The sequence below is a fragment of the Hyaena hyaena genome, unplaced genomic scaffold (assembly GCF_003009895.1).
Source record: "Hyaena hyaena isolate Hyena2069 unplaced genomic scaffold, ASM300989v1 scaffold_550, whole genome shotgun sequence".
NCBI lineage: Eukaryota > Metazoa > Chordata > Mammalia > Carnivora > Hyaenidae > Hyaena > Hyaena hyaena.
This window is the reverse complement of record NW_024081182.1, coordinates 803,368-829,175: the sequence shown is the minus strand read 5'-3', so window position 1 is coordinate 829,175 and position 25,808 is coordinate 803,368. Positions and strand designations below refer to the sequence as shown.

General features: G+C 38.3%; 1 protein-coding gene across 5 annotated transcripts; it reads right to left on the bottom strand.

The window, feature by feature from the left end:
• Positions 1-1,202: 1,202 nt before the first annotated feature.
• Positions 1,203-25,460, bottom strand: CCP110 (centriolar coiled-coil protein 110). 5 transcript variants are annotated; one of them, XM_039255885.1, is made up of 17 exons: positions 25,279-25,460; positions 23,478-23,623; positions 21,823-21,867; positions 21,337-21,492; positions 18,837-18,965; positions 14,356-16,000; positions 12,128-12,258; positions 11,504-11,681; positions 10,604-10,743; positions 10,157-10,273; positions 9,681-9,782; positions 9,381-9,497; positions 7,197-7,270; positions 6,393-6,455; positions 5,665-5,724; positions 5,083-5,168; positions 1,203-2,805 (listed from the first exon to the last, which is right to left on the bottom strand). In XM_039255885.1, the coding sequence occupies exons 4-17, from the start codon at positions 21,475-21,477 to the stop codon at positions 2,753-2,755; spliced, it is 3,036 nt and encodes a 1,011-aa protein (XP_039111816.1). In that variant the 5' UTR covers positions 21,478-21,492; positions 21,823-21,867; positions 23,478-23,623; positions 25,279-25,460; the 3' UTR covers positions 1,203-2,752. The 5 variants fall into 5 exon arrangements, with proteins under 5 accessions (XP_039111816.1, XP_039111815.1, XP_039111817.1 ...); XM_039255884.1 differs by lacking the exon at positions 21,823-21,867; XM_039255886.1 differs by lacking the exon at positions 21,823-21,867 and having other exon boundaries at positions 12,128-12,255.
• Between the last annotated feature and the right edge of the window lie 348 nt (positions 25,461-25,808).

The window sequence follows — 25,808 nt, the reverse complement described above, 5'->3', positions numbered from 1 at the left end:
GATGGGACTCGACTACACCATATTCCAGTTTTGTTCGCTGTGTTCATCAATCTCCCATGTTTGTTTCTAGGTTGGGTTTAAGTGTTTATGTAAATTCCAGTTAGGTTAACATACTGCATGACATTCCTTTCAGGTGTACAGTATAGTGCTTCTCCCTGACTTTTCATGATTTTTATAACGATTACCTATGCCCACTCTGGTCCCTTAGAGATAAAGCATTCCACCTCCCATCTGCTTATTTGTGTAACTAGTACTTTCCATTGGGGTGATTGTTCATGGGCTGGTGGGTGACCCCTGACAAAAAAGATCTTCGCCTCCAAAATGGGTCCTTGTTTTCAGCTCAAAATGAGTAATAAGGATTCCCAGTCGTACCTTCATGTCCACCATTCCCAGCGCATGAAATGAACAAGAGTTGAAGGGTGGCCACAGGGAAAGTGAGGGGCTCTTTCCAGCCTGCCTTGCAGACGATCCGATGCCGTCTCTCCTCAGTAAGAGGTAAAAACGAGGAGCACTCAATGCGCTCAGCGCGGATGAGGAGGCAGTAACAAGAGCTGGATCTTGAAGCTGTGCAAATGAGCAGCTTTGATGTGAGCGTCAAACTCTGCACCCCCTGCCCCTCGGCCCTGGGCAGGCTGCCAGCTCATGAAAAGCTAAGACCCTTACAGGGCCAGTGAACCGCCTCCCGAAAAGTATAATTTGTGCAAAATCAGCTGCTGGCCGAAGCACTGGTATAGGTTACACCTTAAATAGTGGGGTATACCTTTCGTGGGGCTTTTAATGATTAAAAAACGATCACATTACAGCATTAATGTTTTGGCCAGATACTTTTCAGTACCTATCCCTTAATGGTCCTTCCGTTGGTAAATAAAGATCAAACTAGATTTCTTTTAAGATGAAAAGTTTATTTTGCCTTTTGCCTAGAAGCAAAACTAGTGAAAATTAAAGTACAAAAATAAATACAATTTACGTTAATGGACATTCAAAGTAAAAGTAACAAAAATAATGTATATAAATTAAAACTCCATCAAAAGCACAAAACGACGTCTGGCACTTTTATGAGGAAAAGCTGTGAACATTAAAATATGTGGAAAACACACAAGCTTTTATCTTTAAATTTAAAAAAAAAACACTCAAGTTTCTCAACCTTAATCTAAAGCTAGTTTTAACTTTCCCCAAAACATACTGGGATTTTTTTTTTTAGCTAATTTGCATTAGTGCACACAAAATTTGTAAGTATCTTTCTGGAAGGACCCACAATAATATGAGTAAGCTGTATCCTGAGATTTCAGAATGATAAAGCACAATTTATCATATTAAGATATTTTGCTATACTTTATAAAGAAAATGTCAGTAACTCAGACATTTTTGACCATCTTCTGATTTCCTGGCTCACTCAATAAATGATACATCTCAATAAAGAAAATCAAGTTTACACCCTGGGTAGATTATTATGGTCTACAGCTGGATGTAATAGCTAAATTTTAAAGAGGACCAAAAATTTGAGAAAACAATCTTTATCACCACCTTCTTCAAAGGATATTAAGAATATATATAGTCTGCATTTTCAAAATGCCAGTATCATTTTAAAATTCAAGTTAGAAAAAGTAAATGTACATAGTCCCGATTTTATGTGAGAAGCACAAAGCCCTTTTTGGAAATGGCATGATAAATTAACAGTGGCATTCACTTTCATAAAATCATGTTCCCTTTGTAACATTTTTTGGTTTATATTTTAAATGACTACGTTAGTGATGAAAACCTTAAACAACAGTGCGTAACTTCAGTTGACAATAGTCCTGTTCCATTTGCAGATCTGAACTTGCTGTTGGTTACATAGTCCTTTAGTCTCTCCTAAGTCAAGCCAGCTGGAAAGAGCAGACCATGAAGAAAGAAAATGCACAGACCACCAAGGAAACAGAAGCACAGGCAGCATTACTCTATTTTACAAAAATGGATGCACTGATTCACTCCAAGGTGCTACTACATTCCAGAAGATTGTGCTATCTCCCCTCCATAAAGAGATTTTACAATTTAGGAGAAGTGTTTCCAAGAGTACTGGAGTAACATACATTAAACCTAACGTTTCTGCACAAGACAACTAGCTGTTAAGAGGAATGTACATTTTTGACCAAATCGGTGGCCCCCAGCCACTGCTGTGGTAAATGTGCGATGGACCACTCTCAGCAGGCAAGGGTTTTCTCCTGTGGGTCATCCCGTAAATCCAAGAATATGAAGACTGAGAGATGAATCAGTTTTTAAAGTTACAGAACCAGGAGAAAAACATTCTTCAGTAATTTCCCCTCAAATAAAACAGTATCTAATTTGTTTATCAAATTTACCAATCAGTATGCAGAGATGAATGAAATTTGTATTTGAGAACTTAATTTGTAATTTATCACACCTTTTTGACATTTTATAGAAATAAACCCAAATGCCCTTTAAGTTTAGAAAAACATTCTCAGCAGACATCTGGGTACAGAAAACAAACTTACGTTTGTACAGGTTAAGCAAAAGAGATGGTCAATTACTAAATACTAATGTGTCTTCACCGAAACCTAACATTAAGAGGAAAATGAGGGTGGAGGGAAGGAATTAGCCAGACTGATCAAGTTACCCAGATAACTGCTCAGCCCTTTGATGTCACTTTGCCTGTGTAAACAGTCCAGGCTTAAATAAAAGTCCTGGGCAGGGAAAACTGTATGCACAGGACCTCCCACCCCACCCCTTGGTTATCCTAACGAATGCTGTCTTCTTAAATTGTCGCAACATTTGGCCGCTTTCTTTGGGTTTTTCCTGCATATACTCCTAAAAATAAGAGCAAAACTAATATTATTTCTCAATGCCAGTTTTTCTGTAATACCATTTAATGTGTTTACTATAAATGCCCAGGCACTGAGCTAGGCAATGTACATTAGTACATTATTACATTTAATCCTTACATAAAATAATCCCGAGGTAAAAACTTACTACTGTTTTAACAATAATATAGCCGAGACATGGGAGAGTAAGTCACTTGCCTAAATAACAGATAGAGACTCTGAGAACCCAGTGACAGCTGATTTGCTGTCTGACCTAACAACCACTGCTTCCGACATTGCTTTAATGAGTGGTTTCTGAATTTCACTATAAACTCCTGAGTCAAGTACCAGACATCAAATGAGCAAATGTCTTAAAACATGGGATCAGACACTGCAATTTAGTTTGTAAGAACTATAAACAACTTTAAGTGCTTTGCAGCAAGCTGCAAGCCCTTGGCATTCTACTCCAGTCTTAGAGTAGGAAAGTCTGTCATCACAAGAAAAGCTAGCTTTCTATAAACTGCTTAATAAATAAAGATTCATTCTCCATGCAGATCAAACTAAAGCATAAATTTCAAGTTTGTTTGTAACACAATCTAGGCCACTAAGAATCTAAGCAGGAAAGAAAAATCTTTTCAACTGCAACTATGGACCCCTGTGTTGAGATTCATAGTTAGAATCTTAGTCATACCCCAATTTTTCAATTTACGTACAATGATAAAATTGTTAGTCTTTTTCAATTGTCTAGGTACTCCCGTATAAGTAAATCTTTAGAAAAAACAGGAAATAAAGTTTGTACTTGTTTGGATACATAATAATTATAACATGTTAATTTAAAAGTTAAGTTTGTTTATATTTATAATTACATTGCAATGCAATGAAACCACAATAGTTCTAAACACTGGACGTAAGTACATTGCTAACTGCACTCCTGCATTCCTAACGTGACTTCCTATTGATCCTTCATACTCCTGAGTATTACTTGCTCTTTTTCTTACGGATTCACATGGGACAAACAGTGGAGATGAAATGCATGAGACAAGAACATGGAGAGTAGTCACTGTGCCAATAAATAGTATTGTGCAGATCAATACTAACTCCTCGATCAACTGCCAGCTGGCCAGAATTTATCACAATATGTAACTCTAATATGGGAAAAAATGGAAAAGGTCTTAAAATTCCACCTAACTTCACAAGCAGCAGATCTGGTGTCTGCTTGGAATTCTAGTTACCTTTCAAACCAGGAAGCAGAAACATCTACCACATAACCCCCTTTACTGTAAAGTTTAAACAACTTTACTGACTGTCACTCACAGTGGCTTCCAAAAGACGACCTCTTATCTTATCCTCTACAAGTGCAACATTATGAATTAAATTCACTACATACATGCAAAAAGTCAGCAATCATTTCAAAGTTATGATCGGCATCATGTTCCCTCTTTGAACTTACATGAACAAATGGCAAAAACAAAAACATTTCTTATGTTGTCTATTCCCTCCTAATTTGGAGGAAATCACTTAGTAATAAACACTCTAAATATGCCTAATTGTATATTAATGGGAAGATTAGAATTCATTAAAGATTTAATTTTCATTGCCTAGTGATTAATTTTTGGTTTCTTTTAAATGTTTAGAAAGAAGTGTAGTTAAAACATTTTGAAAGTATTTTTAATGGATCACATAATTTTTAGTGGGCTAATCAAAGTATCATAACAAAGACACCTACCAAATATTAAAACATTAGCTTAAGAGTTTGGCATTAGTTTATTAAATTTGTCTTCTTGCCACCATAAACAGAATTTAAAATCCGCAAAATAACAAAAACAAAACTTACCCCCTCCCACCTGGCATATTCACATGTGATCTTGTGGCCAGAGGGAGAAATTTCTTATCACCTTATGTGCAGATGCAAATGCTCCTAGGTGATACACTCCCCCAAACCTCAACCAACATGCACAGATTTAGGCATCCGATTATTATACTTGACTCATTTATAAAAAGTTTTTCTCAATAAGGCACGTAGAATTCTACAAGTTTCTCAGATTAAAATAATGCATAATGTTTCAATGGCATTATTACAGAAACAAGACTGGCAGCCCAGTTGTAGTAAGGTCTCCTGACTGCCACAGAATAGTGACAGTGATCACTAGCAGGAATGACTGTGAATATGCCCAAATTATGGTGGCAGGAAAGACAAGCCATGGCACTTGTACGGCCTGTATCATGGGGCAGCTTGTGCACATCCTTCTGTGGAATGCGTGTCAAGAACTCGTTTGCTACACACCTGAAACAGGCGCTCTGTTAGGCACTCTGCTCTGTGAAGACTTCTGTCTATTTTGCACAACCCCCTTCACTGAGGTCTTAGGGGTTCTAATTGAATATAAAAAAATTAATAAGTCACTTGCATCAAGATCTAATGTTCAACATTCAAAGAAAGCAACCGTACTGCATCAACAGTTCAAAGTGCAAATATGCTTGCAAAGAATGTAAGGCTCACACATGCGCACAGCAAGGAAGCTGCACTTTTTCATCGGGAGACTAGAACCGAGGCTTACACTCCGTTGAAGACTCACTGTGGTGATGCTGAACTTACTATACGGACGCTTACAATACTAATGAGCAAAATGGTATGAAATGAAAAGTAAAAACATGCCAACGTAAGATGATAACTAAGATATAATACACAACAGGACACCAAAGGGTTATCTTTGAGCACAAAACTTAAAAGATCTTCGCAATGTTATAAACAAATCACATCTGTAAAATAGTTATCCTTTACATAAAGAGCAAGAGCACTAAATTATTTTCCCCCTCAGAGCTCAGTTTGATACAGACGTTTTTAAATACCCAGGTGTGGCATTCTTACCCTTGTCTACTAAGTAGCCTATGAACTGGTGCATTCTGTCCTTGGTTTGGCTGAAGGACTCTGTTGACAAAGTAAGTTAAAAAATTAATTCAAAAGAGACTGACATAAATTCAGTTATCCCATTTTTTTAATAGGTGAAAGAGGATTAATAGTGAGGTGGAAGTCATCTATCCAGATGTGCCAATATAATATCACAGAGCAAATCACACTGATTGAAGCATATTAATTGAAATTTTGCTCACCAAGAGCCGAAATCTTGGGTTTTTATCAGGGTGTTTCAACATAAGTGTTTAATTCTTGTGTTTTTAGACTGTTTATATACGTCACAAAAACCAACTTTTCCTTTCAAACATCCAAGAGAAACATCACTCTTGTAAAAGTAGAAAACAGGTCAGAAATATTAAACTAGATTTCTAAGGCTTCTTAAATAACTATCCTAAGTAAGTCCTGGACTGTGAGCTGACCTCGGGACATAGGGGGCTCAAATTTCTACCCAAGACAGCATGTCGTATAGAAAGCTCCGGAAACATCTGGTCTGACATACAGCCAGCTACACGACCCAGTATTAATATAGACCTTGGCCATTCTTCAGTCCTCCTGTCAGCTGGGAGTGTTTTACTGATGTCAAGTCAGAAATAACAACAAAAAGCAAGCTTGGGATTTGGCGGGGGGGGCTTTTTTTTTTTTAATAAAATAGCTTCTCATGGAGATGAAGTAATTTTTCTCACCTTCCTTCAGAAAGATTTTGTTTAACCAGAAATTTCTTATTTGGCATTCCCATTTCAGCAGCTCTAACACAACATAAAAATAAGGACACACAATGTATTTAGAAAGGGAGAGAAAACACTTACAGATGTGATATACGATGGCAGAAACAAATCATTTACAAGTTTTGCATTACTCAACTGTACTAAGTGCACTAGGGACAACTTTCCAGAAAGAAGCAGCTTACTAAGATAGTTACTAGGAAGTTCTTTGCATTAGGTTTCCCTCCCATGAAGTCTTTCGCATATTAGAAAATATGAGGTGCCTGGGGGTCTCAGTCAGTTGAGCATCCGACTTGGGCTCAGGTCATTATCTCACAATTCTTGAGTTCAAGCCCCACATCAGGCTCACTCTGTCAGCATGGAGCCTGCTTGGGATCCTGCTTCAGATCCTCTGTCCCCCCTGCTCCTCCCCCTCCTCTGCTGGCACTATCTCAAAAATAAATATTAATAATATATATATTCAAAAGATATCAAATTAACAGTGAATATAAAGATTAACTTTATAATGCTGAGTAGCTATTGATTACACAATTTGAACACTGTCAAATTTAGTAGTTAATACGTTTTACCTAAAGATGAAATCAGATTTTATCACCTGAGTAATAAAACTATTTATATAAAAAAGAGATTTCTACGAGCTCAGTTGTAGAAAAGTGAATTGTTCTTTTTTCTAATTTGAATACACAAATAACAGACCGATAGGTGACTACAATGAACTGGTTTGGCAACAACTAGATTAATGACGGGACAGGAAGGAACACTTACTTCATGTACTTCTTCCTGTCAAGGGACTTTTGTGTTGCAGCTGACAGGGCCACTCGTGGACTTTTCATTCTGTCCTTTAAAATACAAAACAAAAAGCTTTTGTGGTACCAGTAATATCACTAAAATAATATAGGAGGATCTCAAACTGCATAGAAAAGCTTCTCTTACTAGCATTTTAAACTTTAGTCTGTCTTTAGAACTGAAACAGTCCAATTTGTTAATAATTATAATGAGTTTTCCCAATGAAATAATAATAAACTTAGCTTGTTTTTCTTTGGCAACCAAGTAAGATCATTGATTAAAACCATACTCCTCCAATACTCTGATATATTTCAAATAACTCTGGTTTCCAAAAAAGGCAAAATCTACATGATAGTTTCAAGGAAATTCAATCAGGAGCCAATGACAGATTTCTTATAAGCCATCCAAACAGCATTCAAAGCTTCAACTTCCAAAATCCAATCACAAAACAATATGCAATTCTTTTAAATTTGTCTTCAGCATTCAATGTTGCTGGTAATCCTGAGAACTGCCTGTGCTTAAGAATTGCATAGAAGGTTGGGGTGCCTGGGGTGCTCAGTCCGTTAAGAGTCCAACTTCAGCTCAGGTCATGATCTCACAGCTCATGAGTTTGAGCCTCATGTTGGGCTCTGTGCTGACAGCTCAGAGACTGGAGCCTGCTTTTGATTCTGCCTGTCTGTCTGTCTCTCTCTCTCTCTCTCTGTGCCCCTCCCTCACTCACATTCTGTTCCTGTTTCTCAAAAAATAAAGATTAAAAAAAAAAAAAGAATTGCAGGGAAGGTGCTGAAGTCAAAATAGAGAATGAGGGGAAGATGGGTGGCCTCAGTTGGTTAAGGAAAGTGTCATACTCTGGATTTAATCTCAGGTCATGATCTCATGGTTCATGGGATTGAGGCCTACACAGGGCTCTGCACTGATAGCACAGAGCCTGCTTGGGATTTTCTCTCTCTCTCTCTCTCTCTCCCCCCTTCTTTCTCTGCCCCTCCCACTCTCTTTCTCTCAAAATAAATAAACTTTAAAAAAACAGAGAATGAAATTTAGTATCAATCACCCCAAACCGATAAGAACCTCATTGTGAAATAAAAAATATATTGGTCTCTGCCCCTAGTTCTTGCTAATATTTTATCTTTGACCCTAGTTTCTAACACAGAGCTCCTAAAACCCTTGTAAATCTGAGAGTGAAACAGTAGAAACATCTTTTTTTTTTTTTTTTTTTAAATCTATTTCTTTTGGGAAAGAAAGAGGAGAAAGAGAGAGAGTCCCAAGCAGGCTCCACTCTGTCAGTGCAGAGCCCAATGCAGGGCTAGATCCCATGAACCTTGAGATCAAGGTCAGAGCTAAAATCAAGAGTCAGACGCTTAACTGACTGAGCCACCCAGGCACCTTGGTAGAAGCATCTTTTGTTGTAATATTTGGTCTTTGATCTCAGTTCCTGACACAGAGCTCCTAAATCCCTTGTCATTTTCTGGGTGACAGGAGGATCTTTTGTTCTAATGGAACAACTTTTGAGGCGGCTCCCAGGTGCAGGCTATTCATCAGAAAGACCAAGCCTGAGTAGAAGCTTGGAACATTCTGCCTTACCTTCTTATCCTGCAAGACAAGAGAAGGGCTGGAAACTGAGTTAATCATTGATCATGCCTATATGATAAAGCCACCATAAAAACACCTAAAATATGGGGTTCAGAGAGCTTCCAGGTAGTGAACACATCTATGCGCCAGGAAGATGTCCTCCATGTGGACAGAGCTCAGGCGTTTGAGACCCTTCCAGTCCTTGCCCTATGTATCTCTTCATCTGGTGGTTCATCTATATCCTTGATTATGTCCTTTATTGCATAATAAACCAGTAAATTCCCTGAGTATTGTAGGCCACTCTAGAAAATTATCAAACCCAAAGACAGGGTGTGGGAACCCTGTTTTATAGCCAATTTGTAAGAAGTACAAGTGACAACCAGAGACTTTGGATGGGGGGATCTCAACTGCCTCCTTACCCTTACCCTTGTAGGATGTGACTCTTAACTCCAAGTAGACAGTATCAGGATTGAACTGTAGGACACCCTGCTGGAGTGGAGGAAAACCTCACACATTTGCTATCAGAAGTATTTTGTGATTGTAGAAGAAATAAGAGTTTTTTTCACTCATTCATTAAAAAATCAGATAACATACCATTTGCCTGAGCATTTTCTCTTTGCGAACTTCTCGGTCATGATGGAGAATAGACATTCTTTCAGCTGCATCCATTACAAAGAATATGTCATGAATACCGTACAGCGCAGCTCGCAACTAGGTTCAAAAGAAGAAAATATTGTGCCCATTTAAAAAGATGAGGTTAGAGTTTAGTAATATTCCACACATTTTCACTTGAGAAAAAGGTTAAAGGTTTAATTGAAACTTATTTTCAGTTGTGAAATGAAGGGAGAGATAGAAAGTCCATTTCCTAACAGCCTTCAGGATGGGGGCGTTTACCTGAGCTAACACTCTTTCCTGAAGAGAAGCATCTTGCGCTGAGACAACTCCTCTCTTTAGTGGTGCCTCTGACTGAAAGCTTCTTATGAATTCCATAGTGTCCTGTAAGAAATGCTCCTTCAAAAACCACTCTTCGAGAAACATTCATGATCACTGGAATTTCCTTTTGATTTTTTCTCAGTCAACTCAAAATCAGTGAGAACATAAAACTATTACTTATCAGAAGGCAAAGAGTAGTCTCTAAAATAAGACAAAAATACCCAAACTACTTCATTTAAATATTTTTTAAAAATTATCAGATTTTTCTATCAGGTTTTCTATTATCAGGTTTCTATAATTGCCTGTATTGCAGTGACTAAAAAATGTTGGATCTGCCTATGTTCTGAACAATTTGTCAACTGTAGCTAGTGACTAGCCATCACTGGACTGGGAGACTGAGACAGACATGAAATACAAACTATGGACAAGCTTCTTACTTTTACAGTTTGGCGAAGTTGTTTCAGTTTATCTGTCTGCATAAGCCTCCGAGTAAGAAATCCTTTTGCCACAGCAGTTACTTTGTTAAATTTTGTCTGTACTTCTGGACTGAAAACCTAGAAGAAATAAGACATAATGAATTGAGGCTCTGAGCATTATACTCAAGATGGTTTCCCAATCTATTACAATGAGCTAAATGCTTCTACATATGTGTGCTCTCTGTAGTTTCATCTCTGATAAAAGTTAAGCTCTTTGATGTATGGCAAAAATATCTGTCCTCATTTGTACAACCTAAGATAATGTACCTCTTTTTTATTTTCCTTTTTTTTTTGTTATCCCGCCCTGTTTTTTTTTATTTTCCTTTTTTTGTTATCCGATAATGTACCTCTTTAAAAAACATAGCTAGACAGACTGACGGATACACAAATATCATGAAGCTTGCCCACCTGAGACCATTTGGTTTTGGCCCTTCCAAAAGGCCTTGTTACTGAGAGTTTGGTGAAGCCACTAGGTGACGATCCCCAGAGGTAGAAGGGTGCTTCATTTGCAGACCCAAAGCTATGCTGCAGGGCAGAGTTCGTGAAACCTGGAGAAATAAATATACACAGAGCATTCGACTTGATGTTATATAATCAGAATATACAGAACATCCAAATAAACACATATGACTCACTAAGAATAACCGCCTCTGAAACTAATCCACGTGCAGACTTAAAATATTTATGGATTTTAAGCTTATGCACCAGATGGAGCTGCTCAACACAAACAGCATCCCCGGATAACTGGAGATGTGCACACAAGCTCTCGCCGGGTCTGAAGAATTAGATGTAATTTGAGATCACTCGGGAGATGGCAAACTGTCTTTGTAGTTGAAGCACATCACCTGCTGCGTGAATCAACTAAGCCTGGGCTCTGAGTCAAATTTCCTGTATTTTCCTTGCCGAGGTGGCTTTTCTCATGAACACCTGCTCACCAGTCTTTGATGTGCCATCATTTCATTTTCACTAGTTATCGGTAAATGGAATTACGTGAAGAACAGAGCTACAGTTTTGGGGCACCTGGGTGCCTCAGTTAACTGTCTGACTTTGGCTCAGGTCGTAATTTCACAGTGCATGAGTTCAAGCCCCATATCAGGCTCTCTGCTGTCAGCACAAAGCCAGCTTCAGATCCTCTGTCTCCCTCTTTCTGCCCCTCCCCACTTGCACATGCATCCGCACTCTCTCTCTCAAAAATAAACATTAAAAAAAAAAGCACAACAACTAGAGCTATAGTTTTAAAGTGTGCCAAATAAAATATCTAACTGTAGGGTAACTTCCTCAAATGGAAGAGAATTTTAGAATATTTACCAGAACTATTTGAGTTTGAAGTATGCAGGGCATCCACCTGAGACAGCACTGTTTCCAGCAAGCCAGAGTCCCTCGCTTTCCTCCATTCTAAGTCCACTGCACTGTGAATGCCCAACTCAGAGGCTTCCGCTGCAATCACGTTCTTCTCTTTCAACATTTTCTCCTGTTCTTCTATTTCCTACAGATTAACCATGTATTATAACCTGCTATATCTTTTAACTATATCCCCAAATACTACCATTTTAGGCTTTTGGGTAATTATTAATTTCAAGCAAATGATTAATTTCAAGTTTTCCTACTTCAAGTGAAAGCTTAAGTATCCTTCCCCTTCAATACACTCATGCAGAATGCATATTTCAGCATCTATGTACAAAATACTTTTGAAAATCTTAAGTGTTTTAAGTCAAGGAATCAATAAAGTATCCTTTTGATAAATCAGGTAAATTTTTTTAGATAAGAAGCTAAATATCAAACCTCACATTTTGGCCATATCCATGTATCAAAATCAATCACCCCCTTAGACTTGTTACAAGTATCCTATATGTAACGTGTGACCAAAATTCACACATATCCCGGGCTAAATTCCACTTACCAGCCCCACATCCCTGTATTTTAATTCCTCACCTTTTGCAATCTTTCCTGTTCCCTTTCCTGCTCAGCTATGAGTAGTGATAACTGCTGGGCGTGCTGTTCTTCTAGTCTCTTCCGCATTTCTTCAAAAGCTAGCATCTTACTTTTTAAGATCTCCTCACCTTCTGAAAAGAAACACATCCCACAAAATTTAGAAAATTTACTAATATCTGATACACAGTCAATTTAAATTACGCTTCTGACCAAGAGCATTCCTGTGTCTGACTCAACACAATCAAGGCACAGCCAGGTGCCCACTGTGAACCACATCCTCCTCTGCCACTCCCCTCACTGCCTGCTACCAAATAAAGGCCTGTGTGTCACCACCATCCACGCTCAACAGATCACATCACGATCTGAACTGAAGGAGCCAAGACTGGAGCCAAGACCGTGTGTTCAGTCTGGATTCTCCTTACTCAAATTAACTTCAAGATGTGATTCTGATCTGTATCTCACCTCCATTTTTCCTTCTGACTCTTGTTCCTCCCCAGGATCTCTGGTATTGTAGCTTGTAGTTTTGTTTTGGTTTGGCTTTTTTAAATAAATGTTCCTTTGACAGTGCAAAGCTTCTCAGCTTCAGGTTCCAAAACACATTGGAAATTAAAATTACATATATCGGAATTACTAACTAAAAAATTTGTTAAATCATTACGACTATGCAACTTACTGAATAGAAAGTGGTGAGCCACTCTGAAATGTTGAAATACCAAGTGTTACACAGATGTAGTGCATATTCATGGATCCATCGTGATTCAACAAAATTCAAAGAAGTATTCTTTCCCATATACAATGATTTTCATTAAAGATAAGCATATTGTCTACCTGCTATGGTATTCCCATAATTCGTTCCTAAATACAGTGGATTTATTTACAACAGTTTGCGTTTGTTCATGTGCAATTTTTCATAGGCAAAAAGGGCTGGAAACGCAGGAGGAGAATTACAACTTTTAGCAAAAAAGGAAAGAGCTCCTTAGCCCAACCACACAACCAACAGTGAGAGACCATTGAGCTCTAGCTTAAGAATTTCATAAATGAGCACTGTCCAGGGGTGCCTCTGACAGCAAGCCGGCTGCCTCCATGATTGGCCTCACCTCGAACACATTGGCCTTGCCCCTATTAAATGCTGCCAGAACGGCCCCTTGGCTGGCTTTGCGGACGTCCGCTACTCATGGAGACAGCCTCTAGCCATGTCGCACTGTCCCTCTGGATTATCCAGGTAGGCTCCCCAGATATGGACTGATGTCTCTATTAGAGTTCTTACAAAGTTACACAGGTCTTAAAAGGTCTGTCCCAACCCTATTTGTCCTATAAACCCTGTTATATTTAGTGTGCAACTTTACAGAATGTGAAGGGTTTTTTTTTAGAAAGATTACACATTAGAACTGAAACATTTATGTCCAAGAACTTCATTTACTTGACTCATGCCTTCCATATCAGTGATGAAGAATTATGAACCATGACAACAAAATAAGGAGTAATGAAGAAGACATGTTTTAACAAGTGGCCATTACTATAACACTAGATGAAAAAGAAATTTGAAATAATTTTTATCAATAAAGATGCCATTCTTGAAACACTACTTACAGAGCCTTATTTGTGATTTTTCTCTAATAATTTGATGTTCAAGTGTTCCCTGATGGACCAATTACATAAGGGGCTCATTACAAATGAAATGACTAAAGAAAACATTAAAACCACAGTCCAGAAAGAAAATATCATAGGAATACACTAGATTAAAACTGTGAGTGATGTTTCATGCAAGAACTTTTTCCTCTAGTTATTAACAATATTCTCTGTGATACAAAGTGAACTGTCAAAGATTCACATTTTAAATAAGAAAACCCTTTAAGAGGGGTGCTTGCATGGCTCAGTCCATTAAGCTTCTGACTCTTGATTTTGGCTCGGATCATGAGCTCAGTCATGGGATCGAGCCCTGTGTCAGCCAGAGCTAGGTGTGGAGGCTGCTTAAGATACTCTCTCTCCCTCTCCCTCCCCTGCTTGTGGCTCGCCGCTTGCTCTCTCAAAAAAAGAAAATGCTTTAAGAAAGCCTATCAAATGGCAATAAACTATAGCTAATTATGTTCTCTGAGAGAAATGAAATTAAATATCCTGATGAACAGATGAAGACAATTATTATTGTTGTTTTTCAAAATGCCAATTTAAAGTATTAAATACAGGTGCCATCTGTTTCACAGGTATCAAACACTTCAGAGTTTCCTTACCTTTGGAACTACTTTCTAACATTTTATTCTTGTTCGTGTAGACAGATCCCTTAGGGTATCTTTTTTCCGGCAAATGTTGCCTTTCCTGTTCAGCTATTCCAGTTGTTAAGACGAAAGGGCAGTTTTCTTTTTGCAAACTATCAATATCTAAATCAAGCCTCCGTTTAACTTTCTCAAAACTATTATCCAAAAATTGTTGATTTCCACAGGACAGTGTAGGGGTGTCCATCTGCTGTCTGGTATTCTGGTTTTGCATCAGTAAAGGAGATGGGTTTTTTACATCGTAAGACTTATTCAGTTCCATCTGTAAACTGCAGGAGTTTTTCTCTAACACACTGGCTGACTTGAATCCATTCACAGATCCAAAGTTTTGACTCACTATACACTGACTGGTGGCATACGGCTCATGCAATCTTGGCATTGCAGTACACGTACTGTCCATTTTGTGTGGTCCTCTCTCATCACATGTTAACTGACCTCCAGTGACATCAAGTCCATGAATAACCTTATTTTCTAGTTGATTTTCTGAAGACTGACGAACCTGATTTGATTTACCTAAAACCACTTCCTGTATGGCTTCAGATGTATTTTTGGTGACATAAACCTTGCTTGAACAAACTCCTGCTAAATCAATTGGTAACTTTGGCACAGTTTCAGGTATTTGTGTTTTTTCATCAGTATCCTGAACAACGAAGTCTACTCTCTGTTCTTTTCCTTTAGGACTTAACTCGCAGGCATTTATTGGGTTATTTATAAGTATATGACATGCTGATGATGGCCTAGAATGCCTTCGGTGCATTTTAGGACTCAGGCTTGGCTCTGGAGTAGGTAATTTGGCATATGAACCAGTAAGACTTTTGATAACATTATTTTCGGTAACAAAAGTGGGAATGACTTTAAAATCTGAATCAGGATCTAAAATAGCGTGATGGCCAGTTCGTACAGGTATTTCCACTGTAGAAAAGCTACCTAAAACTGATGTATTCATGCTGCTTGCTTGAGTGGAAGCACCTTGGAGAAGAACATTTGATTTATTAAGGCTTGGTTTGTCAGGAATAACTGAACAGTGCTTGCCAGTCAACTGTGCTTTCTCCTTTCCATGCTCAGTCACTTTACCAGCATCATTTTCTTTATCTGAATGACTCTCGTTAATACTCCTCTTTGCGCTACCTCTCAGACTGCGTCTAGATTGTTCTCTTTCTATATATTCCTTTGACTTTTTCATCAGGTTCTGAAGACTCATTATGTAGGGATCTGGAGTAACTTCTGAAAGTGATGGATCTGGTTCTTCATTTGTTGGCAAGGGACCATCAGACGTAAAAGTCTCTTGTGGGGTTGCTGCAGGGGTCTTTACAGAAGCTTCATTTTCCACAGGGCTAATATCTGAACTATCACACTGCTTCAGAGAATTAGATTCTTCAGAGTCCCTAGCTAAGTCTATCCCATTAGATTTAAATTGGTCCTCATTATTCAATGGCAAAATTCCAGTTATCTTTTCAAACTTTCCTAAAGTAGAGTGTTCAGTAGGGCTTGGCAAGATATTTGGAAACGTAGCAGGGACATTCAGATTTCTCTCTTCTGAATTAGAGTAAACTGTTTTAGTCTCCCATGGATCAAAATCACTGGCATTAGGTGCCTTCCTAACCTGAAAAAGGAAATTTAAAAATTAATATTCCCTTGCTGTACAAAAAAAAAGCCTTTGATTCATTGTTTTCTTTTTTAAAAAATTTTTAATGTTTTATTTATTTCTGAGAGAGAAAGAAAGAGACATAGCATGAGCAGGGGAGGGTCAGAGAGAGAGGGAGACACGGAATCTGAAACAGGCTCCAGGCTCTGAGCTAGCTGTCAGCACAGAGTCCGACGTGGGGCTCTAACCAATGAACCATGAGATCATGACCTGAGACTAAGTCAGACACTTAACCAACTGAGCCACCCAGGTGTCCCTGATTTCATTGTTTTCTCAAATAAAACTGAAACAGAAAATTCAAAGTTCTAATATCTGAAAACACAAACAAAAACTAAGATAACCTTTTTCTATTGTGTCCTATATCACATGGAGCTTAAATTACTATAAAAAAATCTATTGGTCATTCTGACCTGTTTATTAAAAGATTAAAGGAAATTATCTAATTTGATACAATATGTACATATGTGCATGGGTACACACACATACATTCATATATCCATGTGCAATTTAATCTTGGAATAGAAGGATTTTCATTAATTTTCTTTTGGTTTACATGTTTTTAATGTCACCAGCTGTTCCTCCTATGAAACCTGTCATCTAAGGATCCCAAGGTATGAGTTAAATAGCAAATAATTAAATTTCTTACATAAATGATTCCTTCTTTAACAAAGACTAACTTGCCCAGGTTATTAAGCAAAAATAATTCAGTAATAAGACTCCTGCCTCCTACAAGCTCACTCCAGATTTTACTTAAAATCCTTCTATATGATGAGGCAAATTTGTAGTAAATGAAAGCTCAGCCATGTAGCTTAAGTTACCTAGAAATAAAATTTTCAACTTAAAATGCAAATCATCAAAGCAAACTTCAATTTGATTAACCGACAGCCATTTTATTTATTTTTTTCCTTAGTTTATTGTCAAGTTGGTTTACATACAACATGCAATACTCATCCCTACAAGTGCCCTCTTCCATGCCCATCATCCCCCTTCCCCTATACCCCACCCTTCCCTCAGCCCTAACCGAGAGCCATTTTAAACAGCAACCTGTTAATGAGTTTTAGAACAAGCAAAAGTAAAAAAAAAATTCTAAATTAAGGGGCACTTGGATGGCTCAGTCAGTTAAGCGTCCGACTTGGACTCAGGTCATGATCTTGCAGTTTGTGAATTCAAGCCCATCAGGCTTTCTGGTGTCAGATCAGAGCCTACTTTGGATCCTCTACCTTCCCCTCCACCTCCCAGGCTCACATGCACTTTCTCTCAAAAAATAAACATTTAACATTTTTTCCAAATTAAGAGGAGAACAACTGATACACAAGAGGTCCAATAGAAAAAATTAAAATTACACTTTCTATCTAAATCATTTGACTTTGCAAAAGAATAAGACATGAACCAGGGGGTGCCTGGGTGGGCTAGTTGGTTGAGTGCCCAACTAGATTTCAGCTCAGGTCATGATCTCAGTTTCTGAGTTTGCGGGATTCTCTATCTCTCTCCCTCTCTCTCTGCTCCTCCTCCATGCACACAGCTCACCCACTCTCCTTTCTCTCAAAATAAATAAATAAACATTTAAAAAAAGAATAAAAAGTGAACTAGGATGATTTTTAAAGATTATACAAGCATATACTAAGCCAACAGAAATTATATTATCATATCAATATAGACTCCAGAAACCTGAATATTTCAAGCTTTTATGCTGCTGTGTATGTGTTTTTTTCCCCAGACCATCCTGTTTTACCTTACAAATCCCAAGACATATAATGGTTTCCAGGTACTATGCAATAAACACTACAACAAACTATACTTAGTCACAACTTCAGGATCAAAATAAAACAAAAGGGATACATATTTGCCAAATCCAGGAACATGTTCATAGGTTTAAATAAACTGTTTGTTTCCTTAAAATATTTCACATTTCACATTTGTATATACAGCAACTATGTTTTTGTACACTACTAAAATGAGCCTTAAATTTAATACAGACACTAATTATAATCTGCAAATTAAACCCACTACTTGCAGAGAAATGAAGGTGGCAATTAGAGGGAAACAGCCTCAGGTTCACTGTACATGTGTCATCTAGCATGAATTATACAAACTGCAAACCCTAAGAGTATGAAAAAAATTTAAATGTAGCCTGCAGAACAGTGCTATATATGGTAGAAATCATTTCTTCAACATAACTCATTTGGGGTTTTTTAGTATGAAATGATCCAGACCTTAAATTCTTTACAGAAATTTAAATTGAGCTAAATAAAAATAACTGCAAAAGGCATGAATGTATTGTTTAAATGGTTTTAATTTGGATCTAAGATGCACGTAGACAATTATCTAATCTAAATTGCATTTGTGTATTTAAGAGGGTTATTTTCACAAAAAAAAAAAATTGGGGGCAGTTATTTACTTTAGCAGAGAATGAGAATAAGGTCATTGAGTCAATAGTCTGATTAGTTCAGAGTAAACCACAATGGTCAATTCTATCATTTTGTCACTGAGGATTCCATGTTTTTAGAGTCATAAGACACAGACAATAAGCAATTATATTCAGGGTAGGGCTCCACTGTCTGAGTACCCTCTGATTCAAGTACTAGGCATCACTAACAAGCAAGTGAATGTTCTTTGGAGTAACTGACATGGATTATCACAAACCACAAAGCTTCTCAAACACGACAGTAAAATATATTGGTAACTAACTAGTAAGTGCAAACATACTTCTGAAAAATTATCATCAATGCTTACCTCATGATTTCTTAATTATAATTTTTATTTTATTTTTTTTTTTAAAGCCTACATTACACACCTGAACATTTTCAAGAATCTCCTGGACACGAGTCAATAAATCTTTCTTCTTATTAACACGCTTTCTTGTTTCTACATCAAGTGCTTTCTGCTTTTCTTGTTGCATTTCCTTTCTTTTCTCAATGTTAAGCTGAAAAACATCATCATAAATATATAATTATTTCTCATAAATATAAAAATATCATAAAATCAGGAAGCTTTGAACCAAAATGATTAAAACATGCAACAGATAAAACTATAGGGAAAGAAATTTGAACAGCAGTAGGGGTAATGAGGGGGACGGGGCATGGGAGATCTTTCTGTGGGTACGAGAATGTTCTGTGTGGGTGTGAGTTATACAAGTGTATGCCATATGTGAAAACTCATGGAATGTTAGAACTTGAGATCTGTGCATTTTACTGCATGTAAATTATTCTCTATTGAATAAAAATGTTAAAAAAAAAAAAAGAAAGAAAGGAAAAGAAAAGAAAAGAAAAGAAAAGAAAGAAAGAGGAAAAAACCTGTTCACTCACCAAATGCTCTAAAATGAGAGATAAAATAAGTCCTTTTGGGGGTGCCTGCGTAGCTCAGTCAGCTAAGTGTCTGACTCTTGATTTTGGCTCAGGTCATGATCTCACAGTTCATGAGATCAAGCCTCATGTTGGGCTCTGTGGTGACAGTGCAGAGCCTGTTTGGGATTCTCTCTCTCCCCTCTCTCTCAGTCTCTCTCTCTTGCTCTCTCAAAATAAATAAATCAACTTAAAAAAAAAAAAACATAACAAGCAAATACTATTTGTGAACTCTGACTGGACCCAGATTAGAAAAAAAAATAGTATAATAGACATTTTGAGCACAAATGGAGAAATCTAAATATGAACAGAATATTAGAAGCTATTAAAATCAGTACTAATTTTCTTAGGGTGGGATGATGGTATTGGGAATTTTATGTAGGAGGATATCATTATTTTTAGAATATGTACACCAAAATATTTAAGAGAGAAATGTTACATATCTTCAATTTTCAAATGGCTCAGCAAAAAAAAAAAAAAAAAAAGCATGTATGTATATACACACATCTATATATACATAAAATCACAAACACCATAAAGTAAAGATGGCAAAAATGTTAAAAATTATTGAATCTAGATGGTACATATATAGGTGGTCACTGTACTACCCTGTTTTTCTGTATGTTTGAAATTTCATTACAAAAAGCTGGCAGAAAATATCGATCTTTTAACTCATTGTTTACAAAAAAATTAATGTAGTTTCTTTCAATTATATTAATTTCCTGGTTTGAAATAAAGTCACACACAGTTTAAAAACATTCAGTCAGTATAAAAGAGTTTACAATGAAAAATCTATCTTCCTTCTCATGCTGTTTTCTTTTATCAGGCCTCAGAAAAAGAGTATTCTTATATAAAAACCCAAATAGTTAGTTAACAGGTTTTGAGTACTTCCTATGATCCAAGTAGCGTTCTAAGCATTTTACATGTATTAGATCATTTAATCCTCAAAACAGCCCTGTAGAGCAGACACTATGTTTATCCTCATTAAAAAGATATAGAGAATGTGGGTGGCCTGAGTGGTTCAGGCAGTTAAGAGTTCAACTCTTGATTTCAGCTCAGGTCATGACGGTTTGTGAGTTCAAGCCCCACATGGGGTTCTGCACTGACAATGCAGAGCCTGCTTGGGATTCTCCCTCTCTTCTGCTCTCTCTGCCCCTCCCAGGCTCATGCTCTCTCTTTGAAAATAGGTAAATATACAGGGGAGAGTGAAGGAGAGAGGGAGAGAGGGGGAGAGAGAGAGAGAGAGAGAGAGAGAGGGAGAGAGAAAGAAAGAGAAAGAAAGAATGAAAATGGACCTGCAAGTCCACACAGCAGGTAAGTGGCAGAGCAGTGATTTAAAGCAAGGCCAGCAGGCCCCAGAGCCAGGCTTATAAGCACAATTCTACGCTGTTCCTGAGAGCACGATGTGTGCAGTGATTTACAATAGACTGTGGAGATCCTTCCATGCCTGCACATTTAGGTCTTTTGTACTCGTTTCAATGGCATGTATGAGACTCTACAGACCCCAGTTTGTTAAACTGGTCACTACTGGACATTTACGTTGTTTGTTAATCTTTGGCTATTTCAAACAATGCTACCATAATCTATACATATTTCCTCTGGCACACAGGCCAGTATAAGTGTAAGATATTCCCAAAAATGGAACTGCTAAATCAAAAGTTATATATACTTTTAAATTCTGATAAGCATGAACAAAATGATGTTCAAAAAATAAACTCAGCTGATTCTCTCAGAAAAAATGCAGTATGAGCGCCTTTTACCCACAACCTAAGGAACACCAGGTCTTAGCAGATCTTTGCCAATCCCATAGGTGAAAAAACACTAACTCTTCCATATTTGTGAGTAAGAAGTATTTTTTCAATGTTTATAACACTTTCGTTTGCTTTTCTGTAAACTACCTTAGTGATTTTCACTATAGAAAAAAAGATTATGTAACAATCAGAGACTGTTTACCAGTGGAGAAAGCACGGCCACCCCATGGAAGCGGATGAGAGAGATGCATTCAGGCTGGGCAGGTAGAAAGCTCTCTGTGGCTAGTGATTCCTCTTGGACTCTGGCAAGGCTATTCTCACAGAACTTCTCATACTCCTCCATCTTCCCCCAATTACACTGTCAGAGAGAAAATTGTCATTTGTAGTGTGCTGAGAAAAACAGATCTTAATGATTTGGCAAATGTTACAGAGCACTTAAATATTTCTAACATTCACAATTCCTAGAACTGGCCCCCAGAATTTTTTTTTTCCCACTGATGAAAAGCTAATTCTTAAGTATAGGTGAGCACCTCGAGATCCTACCCAGTGAAGCCTTGCTTCCTATATTAAATACTTCCAAACATATGTATATAAATCAATCTTTAAATATGATTTGTTTAGAAAAGTACTAAGAACTCACCAGTGAAAAATTCTTAAAGGAACAAAAGTTCTATACCACTTTACTTACTTCAGATGATAAACTAGAAATTGTATTCTCCTCAACAGGTTTTATCTACACAAGAAAAACTAAATCATACAAAGGTAAAAATGCTTTTGTAGCCTAAAGGAAAAAAAAAAAGACAGAACGGCTATTTACATAAAAGAGGATATTTACCTTTTTAAAATTCTTTTGTCATCATGGAGTTCAAAGTCTATCATTACTTTCACATCTTGAAAATATATTTTGTCTCCATGGTCAGTAGCCAAATCAGTTACGGGCAAAACCAGAGTATCTACGGGCTCTCTCACTAATTCTATTTTATTGTTGAAAACTGGAACCACCGCCAAACTACTTGAAACAATCAGCCTAGTAATTTCACAATTTCTGGAAAAGTGTGATGATGATGGCTATGAAAACGCAAGGTAATCAGGAAGGATTAGCCACCATGTTCATTTAACTACTGTTAAATATTTGATTGTCTGTTTCCATAGCATTATGTCTGGCATTGTTTCCTTTAAGTAAGAGAAAATGAAAAGACATCAGACTCATAACCAGCAAGGGTATGAACTGTGAAAACAGAAAAACGAATACAATAATGTTCCCTTAAATGTTCATTTTAAAACAATTAACAAAAAGGGGGAGGGCAGGGAAATTTAATTGATGATTTGAGATATGCAGCAATGAAATAAAATAGAATATGATACTGTCTTAAGCGTTAAGGTACTTAAAATTTTAGTGCACTGAAGTGTCAGGGACACAATATAGCATAATTAGAAATGAAGAAAAAGCATATTATGATTTGATTACCAGAAAATAAGATATATTGCTAATTTTGACCAACTGGTAGTCTTCTTATTAACAAAACTTCTTCCTACCATCCCATCAATTCTAATTATTTCTATATTCAATTTATGCAAAGTGTGAGTTTAATTTCAAAGAAAATTAGAGTGTGAGATTACTTTGTAAGCTTACGTTCATAAAACAAGCAAAAGTAAAAACAAAAACAAAAACACAACATCTTACTGCATGACAACCACATGAAGGCCTCATTTTTCAGTCTGGATTTCAACCCCTAGTATCTTATCTTAACAACCAAAATACACAGAATCGTTAAGAGAAATTCAAACGACCCCATTTCTACTAAAATACTTAAATATATTTTTCAACACAACCCACACACTCAGCATTATAGGGTATGTAAACAGATGACTCATACAACTAAAGAAATATTTACTTTCTATGGAAACACAGCAAAGTATGAAATTCTATTTTAAAGGTCTGGGAAACATAAGGAATAAATAAAATGTTTTTATGGCAAGTTTTCTTTTTCTTTCAACAACCTCATGCAGATATGCCACACTGCTTTGAAAAGTTAAAATTCACATCTCTTAAACCACACACATTTGTCAGCATATTGCAGATGTACAGTGATAGATTTTTATTACAGCATGACTAGGGCATATGATACTGCATTAAATACCCCAATACAAGTGCTAATGTGGTTGATTATGGAAATTACCAGATGATCCTAGAGCATGACTGAATTTTTCCTATCCTTCTGTGTCAACGTGAATGCCCCCGCCGTCAGAGAGGCCATTCCTTCCTGATTGTCCCATCTAAATTAACCCTGCGTTCGTCGCTATCACATTACCCTGCTATTTCCCAGCTTTCACAGCACTTACCACTATCTGAAATTATCTGGTTTATTTCCTTGGGTTTTGTCTGTCTTCCTCCACCAAAACGGAAGCTCCATACGCACAGGTACCTTTTCAGTCTTGCTCACCACTGAATCCCCATTACGTAGAACAGGGTCAGCACACAGTAGGCACTTGATAAAAGTAATGAATAAATGAATTAGGGTAATTAGGTCAAACAATAATGCAAATCAGGAGAGGAGAAAAAAAAGGAGAGAGTGGACTAGATAGCAAAGAACCTAGCAAGGAAGAATGGAATTTAAAGAATGGTCGTTTCATGGATGATCCTACTCTCTGAAGAAACTGGTACCTCTAAACTCAAAGGCAATCATTTACAAAATGTGCATCGAATCACCTATATGATTAGCGAGAAGGCACTTCGCTTCTCACACAATTACCTCAGCAAAGTTTTTTTTTTAAACAGAGCCTTGACTGCAATGCCACTCCAACCACAAATCTACTGGCCTATCCTTTACCAGCAGGCATTACTGGTCCACTGGAATTAATAATTTGTCAGCTGCATCAAGTTCAGACGTGTCTGTCGTCTCCATTTATACCATGACCCTTCTCCAAATGAGACTCTATGCAAGCCCCATAGACTGGTGCTCCTCAGCAGTGTTCTACCAGAAATGTCACTAAAAGGGATGGCACAAGTAACACAGAACAGATCTTGCCTTGTTTTCAGATCATAGCTGGCTGTTTACCACCCCCAACTCCCAGTGCTCCCAAAGACAAACTTTTTGAACAGGCAATAAAGAGGAAAGCTTCTTATCCAGGCACATACTAGCTGTATGTTCTTGGCACCTTACTTACCATCTCTGTGCCTCAATTTCCTCATCTGTAATGCAGGGATAATCAGAGTATCTGTCTCAACAACTCAATGAACTAAAACGTGTATGGTAATTAGCATAACGCAGGACATGCAGAAATGAACTAAAACGTGTATGGTAATTAGCATAATGCAGGACATGCAGAAAGCACCAGTAAACGGGGACTGCCTTTATTATTAAGAGGATGATGATTATTATGATTTTTATCACTAGATTATGAATTCTGGGAGGGCAGCGATGGTGCTTTGTTCCTTGTAGGATTCAAATGTAACTTTAAAGCATGGAAAGGGGGACAAACCTTCCTCATTTTGTTGTTTCCAGACCACTCTCCATCAGATCAATCTCTGGGAGCCTGTCACTTGCCTAAATTGGGGGTTGGGAACCGGGACTATAACCCTATAGAATAGGAATCCCCTAGCAGCATCAGGGGCAATCAAGAGCATTTGCTTTATTAGCCTCAAGCTTATTCCCCAGGGTCGCAAAGGCAGAGTAAACAGCACTTCTAGGGCCTTTGGTTGTGGTAATCGGCTTTCAGAATGGCCAGTGCACGCCCGGAGGAAACTACCTCGCCAGCATCTTGGGAGAAGAAAAACGGTCCAGTCTTATCAACAGGAGATGTTTTCCGGCTCTGTTTCGAGTTTATTTGCTGGGGACCCTCTTGCCCTGACCCCAGCGCCCCACGCCCACCTCCCCCAGCTCCTCCGATATGACTCCATCCCGAGGGCCCTCCCGATGCACCAGCATCTGAGCATCACCTCCGCGCCGAGTGTCGCTGGTCCCCGGACACCTGTCTCCTCACACTCGGCGCTTTACTAGAGACTCGAAGCTCGGGGGCCCACCACCTGCATTCCGGTTTGGTACAGAATTCACCCTCAGCTCTCAGACCGCCAATGCCGCCTCCCCCGATGACCTAGCAGCCGGGACCCGCTGAGGATCTAGTTCCCTCCTTACGCACACACCTGATCTCCCACGGCCCCGTCAGCTTTTTTTTTTTTTTTTCCCCTTCGCCACGGGCCTCGTCAGGAAGGAAACGGCTCAATTGGTACTGACAGAGCGCAGCTCGGTCCGCCGCCGCCTTCTCCTTCTCCTCCCCGCCATATTACTGGTCTCAAGCGGCAACGCGGGATCCTGGCAACCGCCACTGCCGCCGCCAGCGCCTGGACTCCGCCTCTTTGGGCGGCACTTCCGGTGGCTGCTTCCGGGGCCGTTGGAACAGTTGGGCCTCCAAAAAAACTATAATCCCCGAAATGCATTGCGCGTCGGGGTACGCGCCCTGTCCCAGTGATGGAAGGCATAGTACTTGCGGGCAGCGCAGTGCACGCTGGGAAACATAGTCTTCACTGCAAGCTAGGGCCTGTAATATTGTAATTTATTACATTAAGAACGCCCTTCGGGTGGCGCCTGAGAGGCTTAGTCGGTTGAGCGTCCGACCTTCGCTTAGGTCCTGGTCTCGCGGTTCGTGGGTTCGAGCCCCGCGTGAGGCTCTGTG

Coding starts and splice junctions, on each gene's coding strand:
- CCP110 (XM_039255885.1), bottom strand. CDS start 21,477: ATGGAGGAGTATGAGAAGTTCTGTGAGAATAGCCTTGCCAGAGTCCAA. Junction 5,725..6,392: donor CAAAATCTTTCTGAAGGAAG/GTGAGAAAAATT, acceptor CTTTGTCAACAG/AGTCCTTCAGCCAAACCAAG. Junction 5,169..5,664: donor AGGCTACTTAGTAGACAAGG/GTAAGAATGCCA, acceptor ATATTCAATTAG/AACCCCTAAGACCTCAGTGA.